Genomic DNA, 19,154 nt, shown 5'->3' on the forward strand with positions numbered 1-19,154 from the left:
ATTAGGTAACAGCCGATGAACGTCCACTGCTGGACATAGACCTCTTGCATGGACTTCCAAACAAAACGGTCTCGAACCGTGAGCATCCAGCGGCTCCCTGCAACCCGCTTGATGCCCTCGGTCCACCTAGTGGGGGCCAACCAACACTGCGCTTTCCGGTGCGGGGTCGCCACTCCAGCACCTTGAAGCCGCAACGTCTATCGGCTCTTCGAACTATGTGGCCTGCCCATTGCCACTTCAGCTTCGCGACTCGCTGAGCTATATCAGTGACTTTGGTTCGTTTGCGGATATCCTCATTCCTGATTCGATCACGCAGAGAAACCCCAAACATAGCTCGCTCCATCGTCCGCTGAGTGACTTTGAGCCTTTTTATGAGGGCCACAGTTAGCGACCAGGGTCTTTTAAATGCGGTTTATTTGTCATTGCAGTGTCATTTTTAGACGGTTTTTTAACATATTTAAACCTACCATTACAAGCTATTTGAAACTCGGAACCGTTCTGCAGTCCGTATGAACCTAAACAATCTGCGATGCAATCTGCTGCGTGTTGCGATGGGGATTTAAATTATTAATCTCTCTCTCGTTATTGAGGATTTGGAGTTCACACCCACTACACTATTCCAATGCATGTTAGCGGACTTATAGCAACGGTTTTATACTATTGGATATGTCACGTGCCCACAAAATCAAAAAGTGATCCAAAATTGTATGGAGCCCAGGATCAGTCATTGTACCCTAGCGAAAATAAAAATAAAAATATAATTTTAACGATATTTGATTATACAAATCTACTTTAATTCTTTTGAAATAACATACATTCTAGAACTGCAATATTAATATGGGTATTAACACGTTCAGTGCGGCATCGGGTTGAAAATACCTGATGCATAACTCTTTTAAAGTGCGGGCGCATAAATCTATTACTTTCTCACGGGACGGGATAGATAAAACCTCGAATTTTTGCAGTGGGAAAGAGACGAATATATTCATTGGTCTTATTTCATCAAATTCTAGCCATAGAAACGATAAAAGTCTATCGGGTCGTTAAGACCTGATACGGCCTGCAAGGAAATTTTATCCTCTAGGTGCGTTTGGCAGGTGTTAAAGACCCGATGCCCGATGACCTGATATCCGCACCTGAATTGCATGTCAGTACGTTAGTGTTGTGCTTGGTTACAGCGCGTGGATAATAATTACGTTAACCTACCCTAGTGACGAAAGGGATCTATCAATTGACTAAAGGGAGTGAAATGAAGCGTTCAAGGAGAATGTTGCTAATGTGTCCCAGTGAAAGTGAACGAGCTGAAAAACCCTCTGAAGAAAACGGTGCGAAATCACCAGAACACTGGCGGAAAATTTTAGTACGTCAAAACGTGGGTCCTTCAATTTTCGTTAGTCCATCAACTGGACATACGATGAGAGTTCTTCAAAATGTATCACCATCTCCCGAGACAAAACTACTGTCAACCCCGAATAAAAATAAACGTATACACATTCTAGAGGATATTATGCTAACTAAACCTACATGTTCAAAACAAAATAGCAATACTATAACTGATATTGACCTAATTCAGCAAGATTTTTTATCTACTCCAAAAATGCATAAGAGACCCACACTTTCTTCAACTTGTATAAGTCCTAGTTCCGAACGAAATGCATTTTCCACGACGTCATTGAGCAAATGTGGATCTCTGAATGACTTGTCAGTTTCAAATTTAGTTTCACTTAATTCTTCCTTTAATGAGGAGCAATTTTTTAATATGATCTGCACACCTTCTTCTAAACGTAATAACAAGAACGAACATGAAACTGTTGAACTTGAACCCTACCTAGATTTAAACATGAATTCACCACAAACTCAATCATCGGCATCAAATGTTAACGGTCGAAACTGTAATACTAAGATATCTTCTAAATGTAATCGCGAGAATGAACAAGGAACTATTGAATCTGAACTCTGCCCAGAATTGAGCATTAATTCACAATATGAGTCAAAAGTCGGTGGTCAAGACTTTAATGCTGGGATTAACGTGAACACAGCTCAGGATGATGGATCTACTTCTGATAGTTCGTATGTTCCTAGTAGTGAATCCGATAGCTCCGATTCGGTGTCTGAATTTTTTTCAGAAGACGAAGGTAGGAATATTACCCCTGAGCCTTCTACCATTTCCAGCATTAATAATGAGGATGACGAGTGGCAGGATATTTCCAATGACACACCCGCATTTGAAGAATCCAGTGGCAATAGTGAGATATGTGTCCCTGCTGCTATCAAGGATCCAGATGAATATTTCAAATTATTCCTTACAGAAGACATAATTGATAACATTGCTCTCGAAACGAACAAGTATGCAACTAAGTGTATAGAATCAGGCCAGCTTAAAAATAAATCTCGTGCAAAGCTATGGAAACCAACCACTAGAGAAGAGATGTTTACTTTTTTTGGAATAATGCTGGTAATGGGTCTTGTGAAAGTCCCAAATTTAAAATACTATTGGTCCAAGAAAAAAATGTACAGAAATGAATACATTGCATCATCAATGAGCAGGGACCGGTTTTTATTGTTATTAAAATTTTGGCATTTTTCTGATGATGATAGTATAAGCATTCAAGCTGATAAATTGAGCAAAATTCGAAGAATTTTTGATATGATTCTACAACAGTTCCAAAAAATATTAAAACCCGGAAAAGTTTTGGTCATAGATGAGTCAATGGTCCCGTGGAGAGGAAGGCTTCGATTTCGTCAATATATAAAAAATAAAACACACAGATACGGAGTCAAGCTCTACAAATTGTGCACACCTGAAGGGTATACGTTCAATGTAATAATTTATACTGGGAAAGAAGACAGTGGCCGTGATCTTAATCACGCACAGAATGTTGTTTTAAAACTTATAAATGGTCTTGAGAATGAGGGAAGGACTCTTATAGCGGACAATTTTTACACATCTATCGGACTAGCAGAGACATTGATTGCAAAGAAAACTTTTATTTGTGGTACACTGCGAGCCAACAGAAGAGGTTTACCAAAAAAAGTTGTGAGTCAAAAATTGAAAAAAGGACAAATCCTTGGTAAAATGAACAGAAAGGGAGTAAGAGTGCTAAAATGGGTTGATAAGCGTCCTGTTTTGATGATAAGCACATGCAGAAATCACGATGTAAGTATTAAAGATACTGGAAGAAAAAGAAAGGGTACTAATGAAATAATAAAGAAACCTGAATGTGTCATAAGTTACAACAGATATAAAAAGGGCATAGATTACAGCGACCAAATGTCCTCTTACTATACTACTCTAAAAAAAGGCCTCAAATGGTATAGGAAAGTGATGATGGAGATGATTTTCGGGATCGCTTTCGTAAATGCATGGATCGTTTATAATATAAACAACGAGACTAAAATTAGCAAGCTTGACTTTACAGAAAAAGTTATAGAAAAACTTATAAGTCCTGTTACAGCACATGCTAACACTCAATCAGACATGCAATCATCTCATCGCTTAGAAAAAGCAAATAAAAAGCGAAACTGCGTTGGATGCTACAACACACTGCGAAAAACACTAAGTAGCAAAGAGGCTGCGAAAAAAGTAAAAAAAGTAATGACCTCTTGTACCCAGTGCTCAAAAACGTACTGCCAGGCTTGTTATAATGAAGCACATTTGATGTTTAAAAATAAAATAAATAAATAATTGATTTACTATCTATCGATGTTTTACTGACAACACTAGAATTTTATCGACATAATTATCCTTCAGTGCTGATATCGGGTGTTTACGACCCGAAACTTTGTATTGGTTTTTTAAATATGCAAGAAGATCTGAATATTAGGACTAATGTAATTTTTGATTGTAAATATTCAATCTAAACACATATCAGGCACATATTCAATGTAAAGTCCAATAATTTCAGATATTTTTTACTTTAAAGATAAAATACTGAAAAGGTCGCTTAAACCCGATAACGCACATCAGCAAAGTTTATCATAGGGCCCATTAGACCCTATACAGCACTTTTTAGAAGTAAGAGCAGTAGTCTAACGCACTGAACGTGTTAATGGCGGATTGATGACGTTTTTAATGCAGTAGTCGTTTTGACGTTTGCTGTAAATTGTCATGTCAAAGTTGCTCTAAGGGCGCCATCTTGATTTATATCAAGAACTTAGGTTTTAATTTTATTTATTTCTTTTTATTTAGTTAGATTTATTCACTTATTTAGATTTTAATAAAATCCTTGTATTTTTTAATTTTTAATGATACGGGGACTAGAGTGGACCTGAAATAGATCATCTCCTTTATCTACTACAGTTACTACACTGATCGTACCCATGCATGCATGCATGCAATTTTGTATTTACTTACTTTATATAATTATGGATATATAGTTTTTACACTTCTTGAACACAAAACTCGACATAGTAGACAATATTTAGATATTTTATGTTTAAATTACTTACGTTGTTTACTATGCGACTAAATGAAATTAAAACAATTAGCCACCTTTGTTCTGCCTGCCTGTTCTGATATTTCGAATGGTATAAAACCTTTGGCTTAGCATGCTTTCCAAAGCACGCGGGTGCAACGTCAACTTCGTGACTCCGGGTTGCTACTGGATGGTTGCTATATCTTGGAAGATAGAAAAACCCAATACTTAGCCACTAGTTCAAAGACTAACCCAAGACCTCATGATCTATAGCCACAACCACGGAACCCACGAGGCAGTTAAAATAAAATAAATACACAAAAACAAAAAACAAAAAACGCCTAGTTCAAATGTTACTGCAATTGTTTTGTATTGTACTTAGAATGTGTCAAATGAATCAAATGTTTTTGACCTAAGTGGAAAGTGTTTACAATATTTACATTTAGTTGTTTGTAATTATAATTATATAGCCGTGATAGCCCGATTCCGGAGGTTGTGGGTTCGAATCCGGTCTGGGGCAAGCGATTCCAACTTTTCAGTTGTGTGCATTTTAAGAAATTAAATATCGTCATCAACCCATATTCGGCTCACTGCTGAGCTCGAGTCTCCTCTCAGAATGAGAGGGGTTAGGCCAATAGTCCACCACGCTGGCCCAATGCGGATTGGCAGACTTCACACACGCAGAGAATTAAGATAATTCTCTGGTATGCAGGTTACCTCACGATGTTTTCCTTCACCGATTGAGACACGTGATATTTAATTTCTTAAAATGCACACAACTGAAAAGTTGGAGGTGCATGCCCCGGACCGGATTCGAACCCACACCCTCCGGAATCGGAGGCAGAGGTCATATCCACTGGGCTATCACGGCTTAATTATTTATCACGTGTCTCAAATGGTGAAGGAAAAACATTGTGAGGAAACCTGTATACCAGAGAATTTTATTAATTCTCTGCGTGTGTGAAGTCTGCCAATCCGCATTGGGCCAGCGTGGTGGACTATTGGCCTAACCCCTCTCTGAGAAGAGACTCGAACTCAGCAGTGAGCCGAATAAGGGTTGATAATGATGATGATGATGATGATGATGAATTAATTACACAATAATATAACATTGAATTTGGTGAAACAGTTGGCACGTAACAAATTATAATGATTTGTTGCATAGATTGCATTGATCTTGTTCAATTAACCATTCAATCAATTAACCGTTCAGTGTTACACTAATGTTCAATGAATGGCCTTCAATGCATGGATTGGACCCTTAATTGGGAGGCCACTTTGAACTATTAATAACAATAACAACGTTCAGATTGTCCCCAGATTACATTACATGATTGTGTTATTAATTAAAGTGTGTAGAATATTGAAATAAATTTACAAAAAGATTTAGTTTATTAAATTGTTACTTTAATGGTTATTAGAGTCAAGTAAAAAACAAATATTTCATTGCTCAATAGTATGAAAACATATTTTTATACATTTAACTTCAACACAAGAACCTGTATACCACTATACAGTTTTTAATCATTTTCATTGACATTTTTGAAGGAATGAAAGAGTTAAGTTCATAATATTTATGATTTTATAATGTAGAAAATAGTAGTCTTAGACAGATAAGACGTTGCTCGATCTCGTGTTGGCTCGTGCCGACGCTAGGTGGCGCGACATGTTTCCGTAAAGAGTAGGGAGTTAGAGAGGGGTAGCGAGCGGTTGGCGGGAACGACTTGCGATACAAGGTGGCTTTAGTATGCTCGTACGTGAGAAGGATCTCGTGTTGGCTCGTGCCGACGCTAGGTGGCGCGACATGTTTCCGTAAAGAGTAGGGACTTAGAGAGGGGTAGCGAGCGGTTGGCGGGAACGACTTGCGATACAAGGTGGCTTTAGAATGCTCGTGGCGTTCGAGCTGTTCATATTTCTTATTGTGTAATTCTTTATGGGTTACTTGGGAGAATGAGAAAGTTAGAGCATACTATGATCACAAGTTCGTGACTCCACTCAAGGTCAAGGTTCTCTGCCATTCTAGCCTGACAAATGTTGTGAATATTATTTCTTATTTTTGTAATCCACTTCTGAGCTAAAAATATGCTGTCGAGTGTACATCACAGAAGAAGAAGTTTGTTTATTTTATCAGATTAATTAGGGACAGCCGAAAGTTAACTGTTTTTGGGAACCCATGCCCAAAGTAAATGAAAGCTTTTATGTAACATTACAAATTCGTACATCAAATACGAGATCAGCCCCCCTAGCCAAGTGGCACGTCGATTCTCTTTCTACGATCGGTAACCCTAGAAAAGCTCGAAAGCTAGAAAGATGTATGGGAATGATATCTGCTATCGACAGGTCACGTGATCAAGATCTGTCATTCCCATTCATTTTTTCTTGAAATTGAAGGTGAAGGAAAAGCATCATGAAGAAACCTGCATACCAGAGAATGTTCTTAATTCTCTGTGTGTGTGAAGTCTGCCAATCTGCATTGTGCCAGCGTGGTGGACTATTGGCCTAACCCCTCTCATTCTGAAAGGAGAGTCGAGCTCAGCAGTGAGCCGAATATGGAGTTGATAACGATGATATAAGATAATTCGTATCTTTCTTTTAATTGTGGGGAAATAGCCTCCCTCTCTCTCTCTCTTACGGAGATCCGAGGAGGATATCTCACATTCTCTAACTAAAATCCCAGTGTTCTTACTGATGACTGGGCCACGGGAATGCTTTAATTGCGACCACAAAGCTTTGGCGGAAAATAATTACTTTATACTAGTAAATTATAGTAAGTATTTATGAATGATTGAAATATAAAGAAAATTGGAAATGTTAAAACTTATACTCTTACAAACAAAAACAATAAAAAAGAAGCGAGAAAAACGCACACATCGAGGTGAAAACGTGTGTTTTAAAACTTGATTTTTGATCTACCATGTTTCCCGATACGCGTCGCTAAATAAATTGGCAAGGCGCAACCTGACACAATTTCCCCGAAAGAAAATAATGAAATCAAATTTTCCTTGTAATGAACAAAATAAAAACTTCATCTAGACGTTATGAATTCATAAAACGTTCCTCGCAAGGCCATTTCATTTGCCCGGAGCTTATTTTCTTACAAATAATTATACGGGTGAGAAATTCATACGGACTCTTTAGTTTCTCGTGCACGAAATTAGAGCTTTTAGCTTAACGCCGCCGTCTGACTGTCACAAAAAGTTAACCACATTTGTAGAAACTGTATTATTCCTTGATAGAGTTAATATTTTTCATTTCAAAGACAAAATAACGCTTGACTGTAATCTCACTTGAAAACTTGGGAGGGATTAAATTACCTGATTACCTCATCATACAGCACTGGTATTTTTTTAATTTTTTCTCTTTATTCTAAGAAATTTTTAGTAAAAACGAGGCGGCACCCTCGTGCCTGGAAGAGAACGTTGAGTCGTCGCTCCCGGTTATTATCATATATTGGTCATGTCACGAGTTGCGAAGCTGAAGTGGCAATGGGCGGGGCACATAATTCGAAGAGCCGTTGGACGTTGGGGTCCCAAAGTGCTGGAATGGCGACCCCGAACTAGTAAGCGCAGTGTTGACCGACCAGGTGGACTGACGACATCAAGCGAGTCGCAGGGATTCACTGGAAGCAGGTGGCTCAATATCGTGATGTTAGAAAGTCCCTACTAAAGGCCTATGTCCTGCAGTGGACGTCCATCGGCTGATATGATGATGATGATGATGATGATGATTGGTCATTAAGGAATTTAAAATTATAATCAGAAGCTCGCCCAAGGTGCTGGAATGGCAACACCGCACCGGAAAGCGCAGTGTTGGTCGAAAAGCCAGACCAGTATTAGATGGACCGAGGACATCAAGCGGGTTGCACCGAGTCGCTGGATGCTGAAGGCCCGAGACCGAGATGTTTGGAAGTCTATACAAGATGCCTATGTCCAGCAGTCCATCAGCTGATAACTATGTTGAAGTTCAGCCAGTCACATTGTAGCAGCGTTGGAGATCTAAGTTGCGTATTTATTGTACCTTACTACACAAAAGGAAACCTAATCCTATAGTGGGCCGTTAAAAATCCTAATAGTAATGATCGTACCGGCGGGATCGATATATTATGTGTGGTAAAAACCTTAAACATAATTTAAAAGCTAATTTAGAAGTATTGTTATCGAAAGTATTGAAATCGGATAGATTCATGGTTTCTTCAGTTAACCTGGTCGTGGTCAGTGATCGTGGTCATGACGACTGATCGTGGTCGTGCGAGGTAGTGCGCGAGTTGCCTCACTTAATTTATTTCACAAAAAGAAGTGCCTTCAGTCTAATTAAGGTTCTACTATTACTTGAGTGCGGTCTGTCTGGCTCAGGTAATGAGTTCAAACGAATGTTCCTGTTGCCTTAAAAAGAGTTTTCAGTTGAACTCTTTTGTTTATTTTCTGATGTTTAGCTATTTACATTGCTGTCAAAGTCAATGTAAAAATTCATTTATTTCAATTAGGTTAGTTTACAAGACTTTTGAAACGTCAGGTAATTAGATAATGGTGATAATGGTCGCTATGGGCCTTATTAGAAGACTCTAAGTCACCCGAGTCACTGGAGCGAGCTATGCTTGTAGTTTCTCTGCGTGATCTAATCAGGAACGAGGAGATCCGTAGACGAACTTACTGGAACGGGAACTACGTAGGTGAAATTTATTTACAATTTATTTACAATAATTAGCCGCGCGGGGTGTCGGCTAATTATTGTAAATAAATTGTACATTCATTGAGTCGATTACGATATAATTAGAAAATAATCATTTAAATTATAGCCAGGGTAACCAAAACAAATAAAAAAAATCCTCCTGAACTTGTAAGCAGCTACAGATGCATTTGTTAGGTATCTTTTATGCAGCTTTGAATACATCCACGGATTTGTAAGGTAAAACAACGCACGCAATTTCAAATTCATTGGTGCATTTATCTTTTGTTAAAAAAACGCAGCGCACGCGTCTGTTATTTGGCGTCGTGTGTTTTCACTCAGCTTTATATTACTCGGCTCATTGCTTTACATCTGTCAAATTTTGAGAGGTATTTACCGCCTGCTTATAGCTGAAGTTTAAGCCAGCCCTAGTTTATGGCAAGAAGTATGAGCTAAGCTAAAGATGATTGTAAAACGTTAAGTGAAAAGAAACTGTAGAACTTTCTTACTTTTCCTTCCATTTATTGAACGGTTCCAAGTCGGAAAAGCTAATCTCAGTGACTAAGGCCCAGATTTCATAATACTAGCGAAGGCGGAGATATGTTTTTTAATTATCTTCTTTTATACAGCCGTGATAGCTCAGTGGATATGACCTCTGCCTCCGATTACGAAGGGTGTGGGCTTGAATCCGGTCCGAGGTATGCACCTCAAACTTTTGAGTGTGTGCATTTTAAGAAATTAAATATCACGTGTCTTAAACGGTGAAGGGAAAACATCGTGAGGAAACCTGCAAGATAATTTTCCTTATTCTTTGGTGTGTGAAGTCTGCCAATCCGTATTGGGCCAGCGTGGTGGACTATTGGCCTAAGCCCTCTAATTCTGTTGGCGGCAGCGCATGGTGAAAGATGCGCAGAATAGATTGCACATCGAATTTTACTACCCATATTTTTTCATACCGGGGGCTATATATGAAAAATCGATTCTTAAGGAGTAAACTCCAAAAATGTCATCAAATTCACTACTTTAGTTGTTTATTGGTGACATTCTAATAAAAAAAACTTGTAAGAGATTTATTTGCAGTGAACAAGTAGAATAAAAACTATAAATTTTCAATACAAATATCGTAAACAGATAAACGCAGCAGGCACAGTCAGTCAATTTTATTTTCCTTCCGTCACAAAAATTTAACACCCCGCCAATACAATAAAGTGAATACCTAGTTTTTAACGGGCTTCATGGTTATGTTCGGTCGTATTTTCTGTGAAATATTTTATGCAAAATAAAAAGGAATTAATCCCTCCAGAACGTTGGAAATATTGTTTTTTTCTGTTTATAGAAAATATTAAAAGCTGAGCGGAAATTCCTATCGTGGTATATGTTAGTTATTATTTTATGAACTTCCTTCCTTTTAAGAGAGGAGATGTGGTGCCTAGATCCACCACACTGCTCTAATCGGGTTGGCGGGTGATAATGTTTAAATAATTGATTGAATCAGAAATGAGGAGATCCGCAGACGAACCAAAGTCACTGACATAGCTCAACGAGTTGCAAAGCTGAAGTAGCAATGGTCGGGCATGTAGTTCGAAGAGACGTTGGACGCTGGGGCGGTTGGGGTCCCAACGTGCTGGAATGGTGACCCCGCACTAGTAAGCGCAGTGTTGGTCGACCCTCCGGACGACCAGGTGGACTGACGACATCAAGCGAGTCGCAGGGATTCGCTGGATGCAGGTGGCTCAGTATCGTGATGTTTGGAAGTCTTTACAAAAGGCCTATGTCCTGCAGTGGACGTCCATCGGCTTATATGATGATAGGTATACGAGAATTGCTACTTTTCTAAAAACAATAATATTAAATAATAGTAAAATTGTCCTTTTATTGTCAGAAAACTTATTGAAAATTGTCTTGTTATACAACACGTACAGGCAGTGTTTCAGTGAGAATCCGGAAATGAAAACATCTTACAATTGTTGTCTTTTAAAATTTTATCGAGTTTAATACAAAACTTTTGTAGACAAGTGACCTTAAAAATATATTTTAACTTAAAATTAGGAACACGTAACACATTTCATATAACAGCTAGTCTAAGAGTTTTATTACTTTAAAACTTACTATATGTATAAATGTATAAATGTATAATTTAGACAACTTTAAAACTTACTATATGTATAAATTATACATTTATACATATAGTAAGTTTTAAAGTTGTCTATAAATACTTTTTAGTTTCGCAAGTACGTTTGTGTTTTGAAGTCGGTAGTCGGTTTTAATTTTTATCATATTATAATAAATTCGATAGTAATCAACTTCGTTTTTTTCACAAATATTTGTAATCCATACTTATAAATACGAAAATGAATTTGTTTGTTACGCTTTCACGGCTAAATAGTTATAACAATTTTAAAATAAATAAAATAGTCTCTATTATTTTAAAATAAGTAAAATAGTCTCTATTATTTATCGCCGTATTCCTACGGGAACGGGCAAGTATGAAATATAATTTTTTTTTATTCAACAAACAAACAACAAATTCATTGATCATGCTATCAAGTTAAAATGTTCCATATACCAGCTGGCTTATTCACTATTTTTTGGTCATAATCATCAATTTATTTAAATAAACATCAAATCAATTAACAAAATGTCATCTACCTACTAGAAGATGTACTACTGTGGGCACCGGATGACATTTGTTACATAGAATCTCAATTTCGTATATGTCAACTAGCATACGTCAAAGATAGTGAATTAGCCTGCAGAAGTTAGAGATACAGAAGCACGAAATTCTCAATATAAATCTTTTAAAAATGATTTACCATGACTATAGAGTTATAAAAGTCATTCATTTGACTGAGGCTTATTCTTATTAATTAATATGTATTTATATATTTCCAGTTTAAAATTTTGACAAAAGAGATACATATTGCATACTATAAATTTGTTTAGAGTTAACTTATTAGGGTTTCTCGGGTTTTTTCTGGATTTTGAGCTACAGATATAATCTTATTTCCAATATATGCTATTTGGTTAATTGCCTGATTTATGGATATTTCGCCGATGTTTATGATAAATTGGAAGAGGGACTTTCCAACCACGCCTTCACCAGATACGGGACCAGTTTCTTCGATAAAAGCAGGTCCAATAAAAATAGGGCTTTTTTCATCAATAATTGCAGGGCCAACTGAGATAGGGTTATTTTCATCAACGACGACAGGGCCGACTGAGATGGGGCTCTCCTCGTCGACAATGGCAGGTCCGACTGAGATGGGGTTATTTTCATTAACAACTACAGGTCCGACTGAGATGGGGCTCTCTTCGTCGACGATGGCAGGTCCGACCGAGATGGGGTTATTTTCATCAACGACGATAGGTCCGACTGAGATGGGGCTCTCCTCGTCGACGATGGCAGGTCCGACTGAGATGGGGTTATTTTCATCAACGACGATAGGTCCGACTGAGATGGGGCTCTCCTCGTCGACGATGGCAGGTCCGACTGAGATGGGGTTATTTTCATCAACGACGATAGGTCCTACTGAGATGGGTCTCTCTTCGTCGACGATGGCAGGTCCGACCGAGATGGGGTTATTTTCATCAACGACGATAGGTCCGACTGAGATGGGGCTCTCCTCGTCGACGATGGCAGGTCCGACCGAGATGGGGTTATTTTCATCAACGACGATAGGTCCGACTGAGATGTCGTTATTTTCATCAACAACTACAGGTCCGACTGAGATGGGGCTCTCTTCGTCGACGATGGCAGGTCCGACTGAGATGGGGTTATTTTCATCAACGACGATAGGTCCGACTGAGATGGGGCTCTCCTCGTCGACGATGGCAGGTCCGACTGAGATGGGGTTATTTTCATCAACGACGATAGGTCCTACTGAGATGGGTCTCTCTTCGTCGACGATGGCAGGTCCGACCGAGATGGGGTTATTTTCATCAACGACGATAGGTCCGACTGAGATGTCGTTATTTTCATCAACAACTACAGGTCCGACTGAGATGGGGCTCTCTTCGTCGACGATGGCAGGTCCGACTGAGATGGGGTTATTTTCATCAACGACGATAGGTCCGACTGAGATGGGGCTCTCCTCGTCGACGATGGCAGGTCCGACTGAGATGGGGTTATTTTCATCAACGACGACAGGTCCTACTGAGATGTCGTTATTTTCATCAACAACTACAGGTCCGACTGAGATGGGGCTCTCCTCGTCGACGATGGCAGGTCCGACTGAGATGGGGTTATTTTCATCAACAACTACAGGTCCGACTGAGATGGGGCTCTCTTCGTCGACGATGGCTGGTCCGACTGAGATGGGGCTATTTTCATCAACGACGACAGGTCCGACTGAGATAGGGCTTTCCTCGTCGACGATGGCAGGTCCGACTGAGATGGGGCTCTCCTCGTCGACGATGGCAGGTCCGACTGAGATGGGGTTATTTTCATCAACTATGACAGGTCCGACTGAGATTGGTGGGCTGATGATTGCGGGGCCTAGTGATATAGGACTACCAAAGGCAATGCCGACGGTAGCAGCAACAAGGAGCAATAGCTTCATTTTTAACCTGAAAAATATTATACTTTTAAATTCAGAAAGATTTCACATCCGTTTCGATTAAAAAATAATTAAGGTATTTAAAATTGATTAAATTAATATTAAACAGCCTTAAGGCTAGTTTTAGAGTCACGCTGACAAGATGCTGATCGTCGGCGCTGACAGACGTAATGTATGTAGGGAGCGTTTCAGAATAACGCGTAGCTATCAGCACGTGCAGTGGTCGACGCGTTATGCGCTGAGCTATCAGCGCCGATGGTCAGCGTTCGGTCAGCGTGACTGTAAAACCAGCTTTATAGTATATTTCGGTAAACGGTCATGGTCATTCGACCCCCACCTGCAGTATTATTGTATCTTACACAGTATTGTAACTGGAATTTTGGTTTCTTAAATGAGATGTGGCAAATATTGGGTACAAAATATTTACTATTATTTTAATATCAATCGATCAATTATTTTTCATTTTGCTTATAAAAATTATATTACTTATTTACTGGATACTAAAACACAATCAAGTTTGTTTATCTATCTGTCTGTTTTCCGGACTAATCTCTGGAATACCTGAGCCGATTAAAATGGGACTTTTACTGGTGGATAGAGGTTATTGGCAACATACATTGGTTCTTTAATCCCGCGGAATTTGTGAAAAACTGAATATTTCGCGAAGTCTTTGAATAAAAAAATAGACGTACCTTTTGTTATGTGAATAATTAAAGTATGACGAAATGAAATGGTGTATACTTTTTATATTACAAAAATTATCTTAAGAGCTGTAAACAAGTCATGATTATTTAGTGCTCTGATTAAGAAAATAAGATTTGATTAGATATTTGGGACTATTGCAACAATGGAAGAAAAATTTTGTATATTATGTAAAATTCGCGTAGGATGGAATTCCTGTTGAAATATTGGGATAAATATGTGATTATCTAGACTATACTATAGGTAAATGCCGTACAGTTTTTTTACATATTCTATTTAGAAAGTTTTGCTTTTTATTTTCTTACTAAGGTCTTATCCAATGGGCTATCACGGCTCTATTATCAATTGGTTGGTATTAATTGGTAATAAATCTTGTCTCTTTGTCTCCTTATCAGTAACAGAATGATATACGAGTATAGATCTCTTTATCAGTCGCAGATTTGAGGTAGTTTACACGATTTCACATACGCGCAGTCTTTCCCCCCGTCGCCCGCATATTATGGTCATCAATGAACTTGCCAGACTATAGATGTCAGCATACGATAAATCGTCAGATACCAACCTGACGGATAATTTAGTAAAAGTTTAATATTATATCTAGTATTTAAATGACGAAAACTCCTCAGTGCCTTATGACAAAAGTCTTCGAACAGTGTTTATTGCCAGACCTACGGATTCGAGAATGGGTTGCTATAATAATAAAGCTCAGCGGGAAATTGAGCGAGCTATGCTCGGAGTATCTTCGCGATCGAATCAGAAATGGGGAGTTCCACAAAATAACCAAGTGACCGACAGCTAAATGTGTCGCGAAGTTGAAGTGGTAATGGGTGGGGCACATAGATCGATGAGTTCCAACGGGTCCCAACGTGCTGAAATGGTGACACGGCACCGTGAAGTGCAGTGTTGGTCGACCGCTTATTAGGTAGATCGATGACATCAAATGGGTAACGGAGGAGTCGCTGGATGCTGGTCGCTCGAGATACTTGAAAGTCTTTCAGTAGCCCTATGTCCTGCCGTGAACATTCATCGTCTGATAATTATGATGATTTGTATGTCGTGGTGAAATAAAAGCGGATTAAATGATTATTAATTTCTGCTTATAACTTATCATAAAATATGACCTTGTTTATGAACGAAGTAAAGATTAAATTCTAAGTTCATTATCGCTGAATTAAAATAATTGTCGTCGTCCAAATAATTATCAAGCACCATTAGTCATCATTGTTATTTTGCAGCCATAGACTTATAAAATAGGCCGACGGCATCTCGTTGATAAACAACTAAAGCACCATAAGGGCGCCGAGTATTGCAACAATGGAAGAAAAATTCTATGTAGAGTGTAAAGTGTATTGCCAGATATACGGAATAAGTATCTTATATTTTGTCTGTGATTCATTGAATCACTTATTTTCAAGTAGTCAGTTGTCATGGCTGTACGGTGTAATACCTTTGCCTTTTCCCTACGGGAAAGAATAAAAAAAGTTGTTAGTTGTTTAAAAGTTTAGATCACATATTTTTCGTTTGTCCTAGATTTAATATAGAGCGTCTATTATTTATTGACAAATTATCAGAAGTTTATAAACCACCAAAAATTATCCCGCGCACAACTCAAGAGCTTTTAAAGAACATGGAAGCTTACAAGATTATATATGAGTATATTATTTCTACAATTGAAACATTTGAATTAACCGGATTTGGAAAATACTGAAGAAATGGCCTTGTGCCTTACCATGAATTAAGGACCAGAATGTAAATAAATACTTAAGACATGGCTGTACGGTATAATACCTTTGCCTTTTCCATATAGGAAAGAATAAAGAAAAAAAAAGAAAAAAAATTGTTGGTTGTTAATGTCAAATGTCATACTCAAGTGTCATAGTGAAAAAATAGAAGCTACTGTTTTATGCGGTTAAGGTGTTGTGTTCTCCGTATTTAAAAATAAAAACTATTAACTAGTGCTGTGTTTTGTGTTTTGTGTGTGTGTTTTGCACGTGTTTTGCTTCAACCTTACTAAAATATCCCACTGATATAGAAAAAGATATAGGAAATTAATGGCAATCTGTCTTTATATGTGCATCTGTGTGCGTGTGGGCGTGTACGTATGCGCGAACTGGCATAATTGGGGTGCATTTTTAGTTCTTGAGACGGTATCTGGAATTTTTATTACATCTATGTTTGCAGCTTTTTTTTTATTTCAACGATTCAGTAGCGTTTTATCTTACCTAATTTTGATTTACTATAAGTTTTTATTGTTTTCTTATTAAGCATTTAACAACACCTATATATACAGATTTAACAGATGGAGCGCACGACGGTGTCCAAATATATAATTGAAAAATGATCATCAGTAATTTTCAATATTATTAAAAAAAAAATACGTCTTATGTTTTTAAATACAGAAGAAAGTACAGAAAAGTCAGTACCACAGCGAACGTGTTAGAGAAAACTAAAACGAATAAGTACCTATATAAAAATCATGGTTTTTGGTTTTATGGGGGTGAAAAGAGGAAATCCGCAGAAGAACCAAAGGCATTGAGATAGCTCAGCGAAACGCGAAGCTGCAGTTGCTGGTCACATATGTAGTAGAGCCGAAAGACGTTGAGATCCCAAGGTTGGGCTACAATCATGCCTGACAAAAATAATAATGACCACAAAATCGGAGCTTGTTTGCGTAAAAAATGGTGCGTCTGCTAGTTATGCTCTAACATGAATTTTATTTTCTGGGCTTTTGAATTATTGTTTTTTTGAACTGCATATTATCAAATATTATTTAGGCTCACTGCTGAGCTCGAGTCTCCTCTCAGAATGAGAGGGATTAGGCCTTAGTCCACCACGCTGGCCCAATGCGGATTGGCAGACTTCACATACGCAGAGAATTAAGAAAATTCTCTGGTATGCAGGTTTCCTCGCGATGATTTGAACTGCATAAATTATCTTTATTTTTTTAAAACCTTGTTGATAAATATCTATAATTCTATCTGGCTTTACAAAGACAACTTCATTTAAATTATTTTTGAATTTGATGAAAATTATAGTAAGTCAATATCGGTATCAAATTAAAAGGTCATAATGATATTCAAATGCAAGATGGCCGCCCTCCAACGATATTGTATTTAACGATAATATTTTATAGTATAAAATGTTTAACGCCACCACAAAATGGTGGATTACATATTTTTTCATAGCTCTCTCATAACTTGTTTCAGACTTTTTACGTTAATAACTACTATGATTTGGTGTCGGGTGTTTAATATTAAAACTTATATTTTTTTGCAGATTGTTTGACTATCGTATAATCATTAAAACAGGGCCTAGTGGTGGTAGTGTATTATTAGTAAAAGGTATATTTGCGTTAAAAATGAATATTAATAAATAAACAAATATTAACTTAAATTATCACATTTTAATGTAAAATTACCTTATTAGTAACGATCACATTTTAATGTACAATTACTTAATTAGTATTTACAATTACTTTGCCTAAAACTATGTTAAGGTTATGTAAATGTATGTTTATTCTAACTATTTTATCTAAAGAATCGAGACTATACCATCATCAGAGCCAGGTTCTTATAAGCTAAACTTAATACATTAAATATATCAGTACATTATTTAGACTATCTTTGGGTTATTTTTGAGTTAGTTAGTTAGACTATAATAGGTGCCGGACCTGCTTGACCAGGGTTGACTATAATAGGTGCCGGACCTGCTTGACCAGGGCCAACAATAATAGGTGCCGGACCCGCTTCACCAGGGTTGACTATAATAGGTGCCGGACCTGCTTCACCAGGGTTGACTATAATAGGTGCCGGACCTGCTTCGCCAGGGTTGACAATAATAGGTGCCGGGCCTGCTTGACCAGGGCCGACTATAATAGGTGCCGGCCCTGCTTCACCAGGGTTGACTATAATAGGGGCCGGACCTGCTTGACCAGGGCCGACTATAATAGGTGCCGGACCCGCTTCACCAGGGTTGACTATAATAGGTGCCGGACCTGCTTCACCAGGGTTGACAATAATAGGTGTTGGACCTGCTTGACCAGGGCCGACTATAATAGGTGCCGGACCCGCTTCACCAGGGTTGACTATAATAGGAGCAGGGCCGGCTTGACCTGGGCCGACGATAATAGGTGCTGGACCTGCTTCACCAGGGTTGACTATAATAGGTGCCGGACCTGCTTCACCAGGGTTGACTATAATAGGTGCTGGCCCTGCTCCACCAGGGTTGACTATAATAGGTGCTGGACCTGCTTGGCCAGGTTCCACGATGATGGGCGTAGGTCCCGCTAAACCAGGTTGAACTATGATGGATTCGGGCCCCGTGAGGCCTGGTTGTATATGCACAGGTACGGCTGTGGCCATGGCTAGCATGCTAGCAGCGATTAGTTGAAACAACATTGTGTAACGGTTGTATGTGCTGGTTGGGAAGTTGTACCTACAAAAAAAATAAAGTAGGTAAAAATACACGTCATCGTAAAACGAAAAGATATAGCTGCTTTATCGCTTATAGGATCTTTGCCAGGCAAGCTAATATTGAGGTAACCTTATACTCGTTGTTATAAAAAAGCACCCAAGTAGTAAATAACGAGTATTATCGAATATAATAGTCTAATACTTGTTATAAATAACCCAATACTTGCAATATATAAGCTAATACTCGTAATTAATAACCTAATACACTTATCTGATAAAAAAAATGTGTAGAATTTTTTAGTTAAAATTTCAACGAAAAGAAAAATAATTTTGCGATAAGCAAAAAGGAAAACCAATACTTAATTTACATACAAGTATTTAAAAACATTTTAAAAGTCAAAGTT

At 38.2% G+C, this 19,154-nt stretch overlaps 1 protein-coding gene across 1 annotated transcript; it reads right to left on the reverse strand.

Annotated features, from left to right (window-relative positions):
- Positions 1 to 17,985: 17,985 nt before the first annotated feature.
- Positions 17,986 to 18,735, reverse strand: LOC112055575 (KH domain-containing protein 3-like). Its single transcript, XM_024095757.2, has one exon. It carries the CDS (start codon positions 18,733 to 18,735, stop codon positions 17,986 to 17,988), a length of 750 nt encoding a protein of 249 aa, XP_023951525.2.
- Positions 18,736 to 19,154: the final 419 nt, after the last annotated feature.

Source organism: Bicyclus anynana, chromosome 1 (assembly GCF_947172395.1).
Source record: "Bicyclus anynana chromosome 1, ilBicAnyn1.1, whole genome shotgun sequence".
Lineage (NCBI taxonomy): Eukaryota > Metazoa > Arthropoda > Insecta > Lepidoptera > Nymphalidae > Bicyclus > Bicyclus anynana.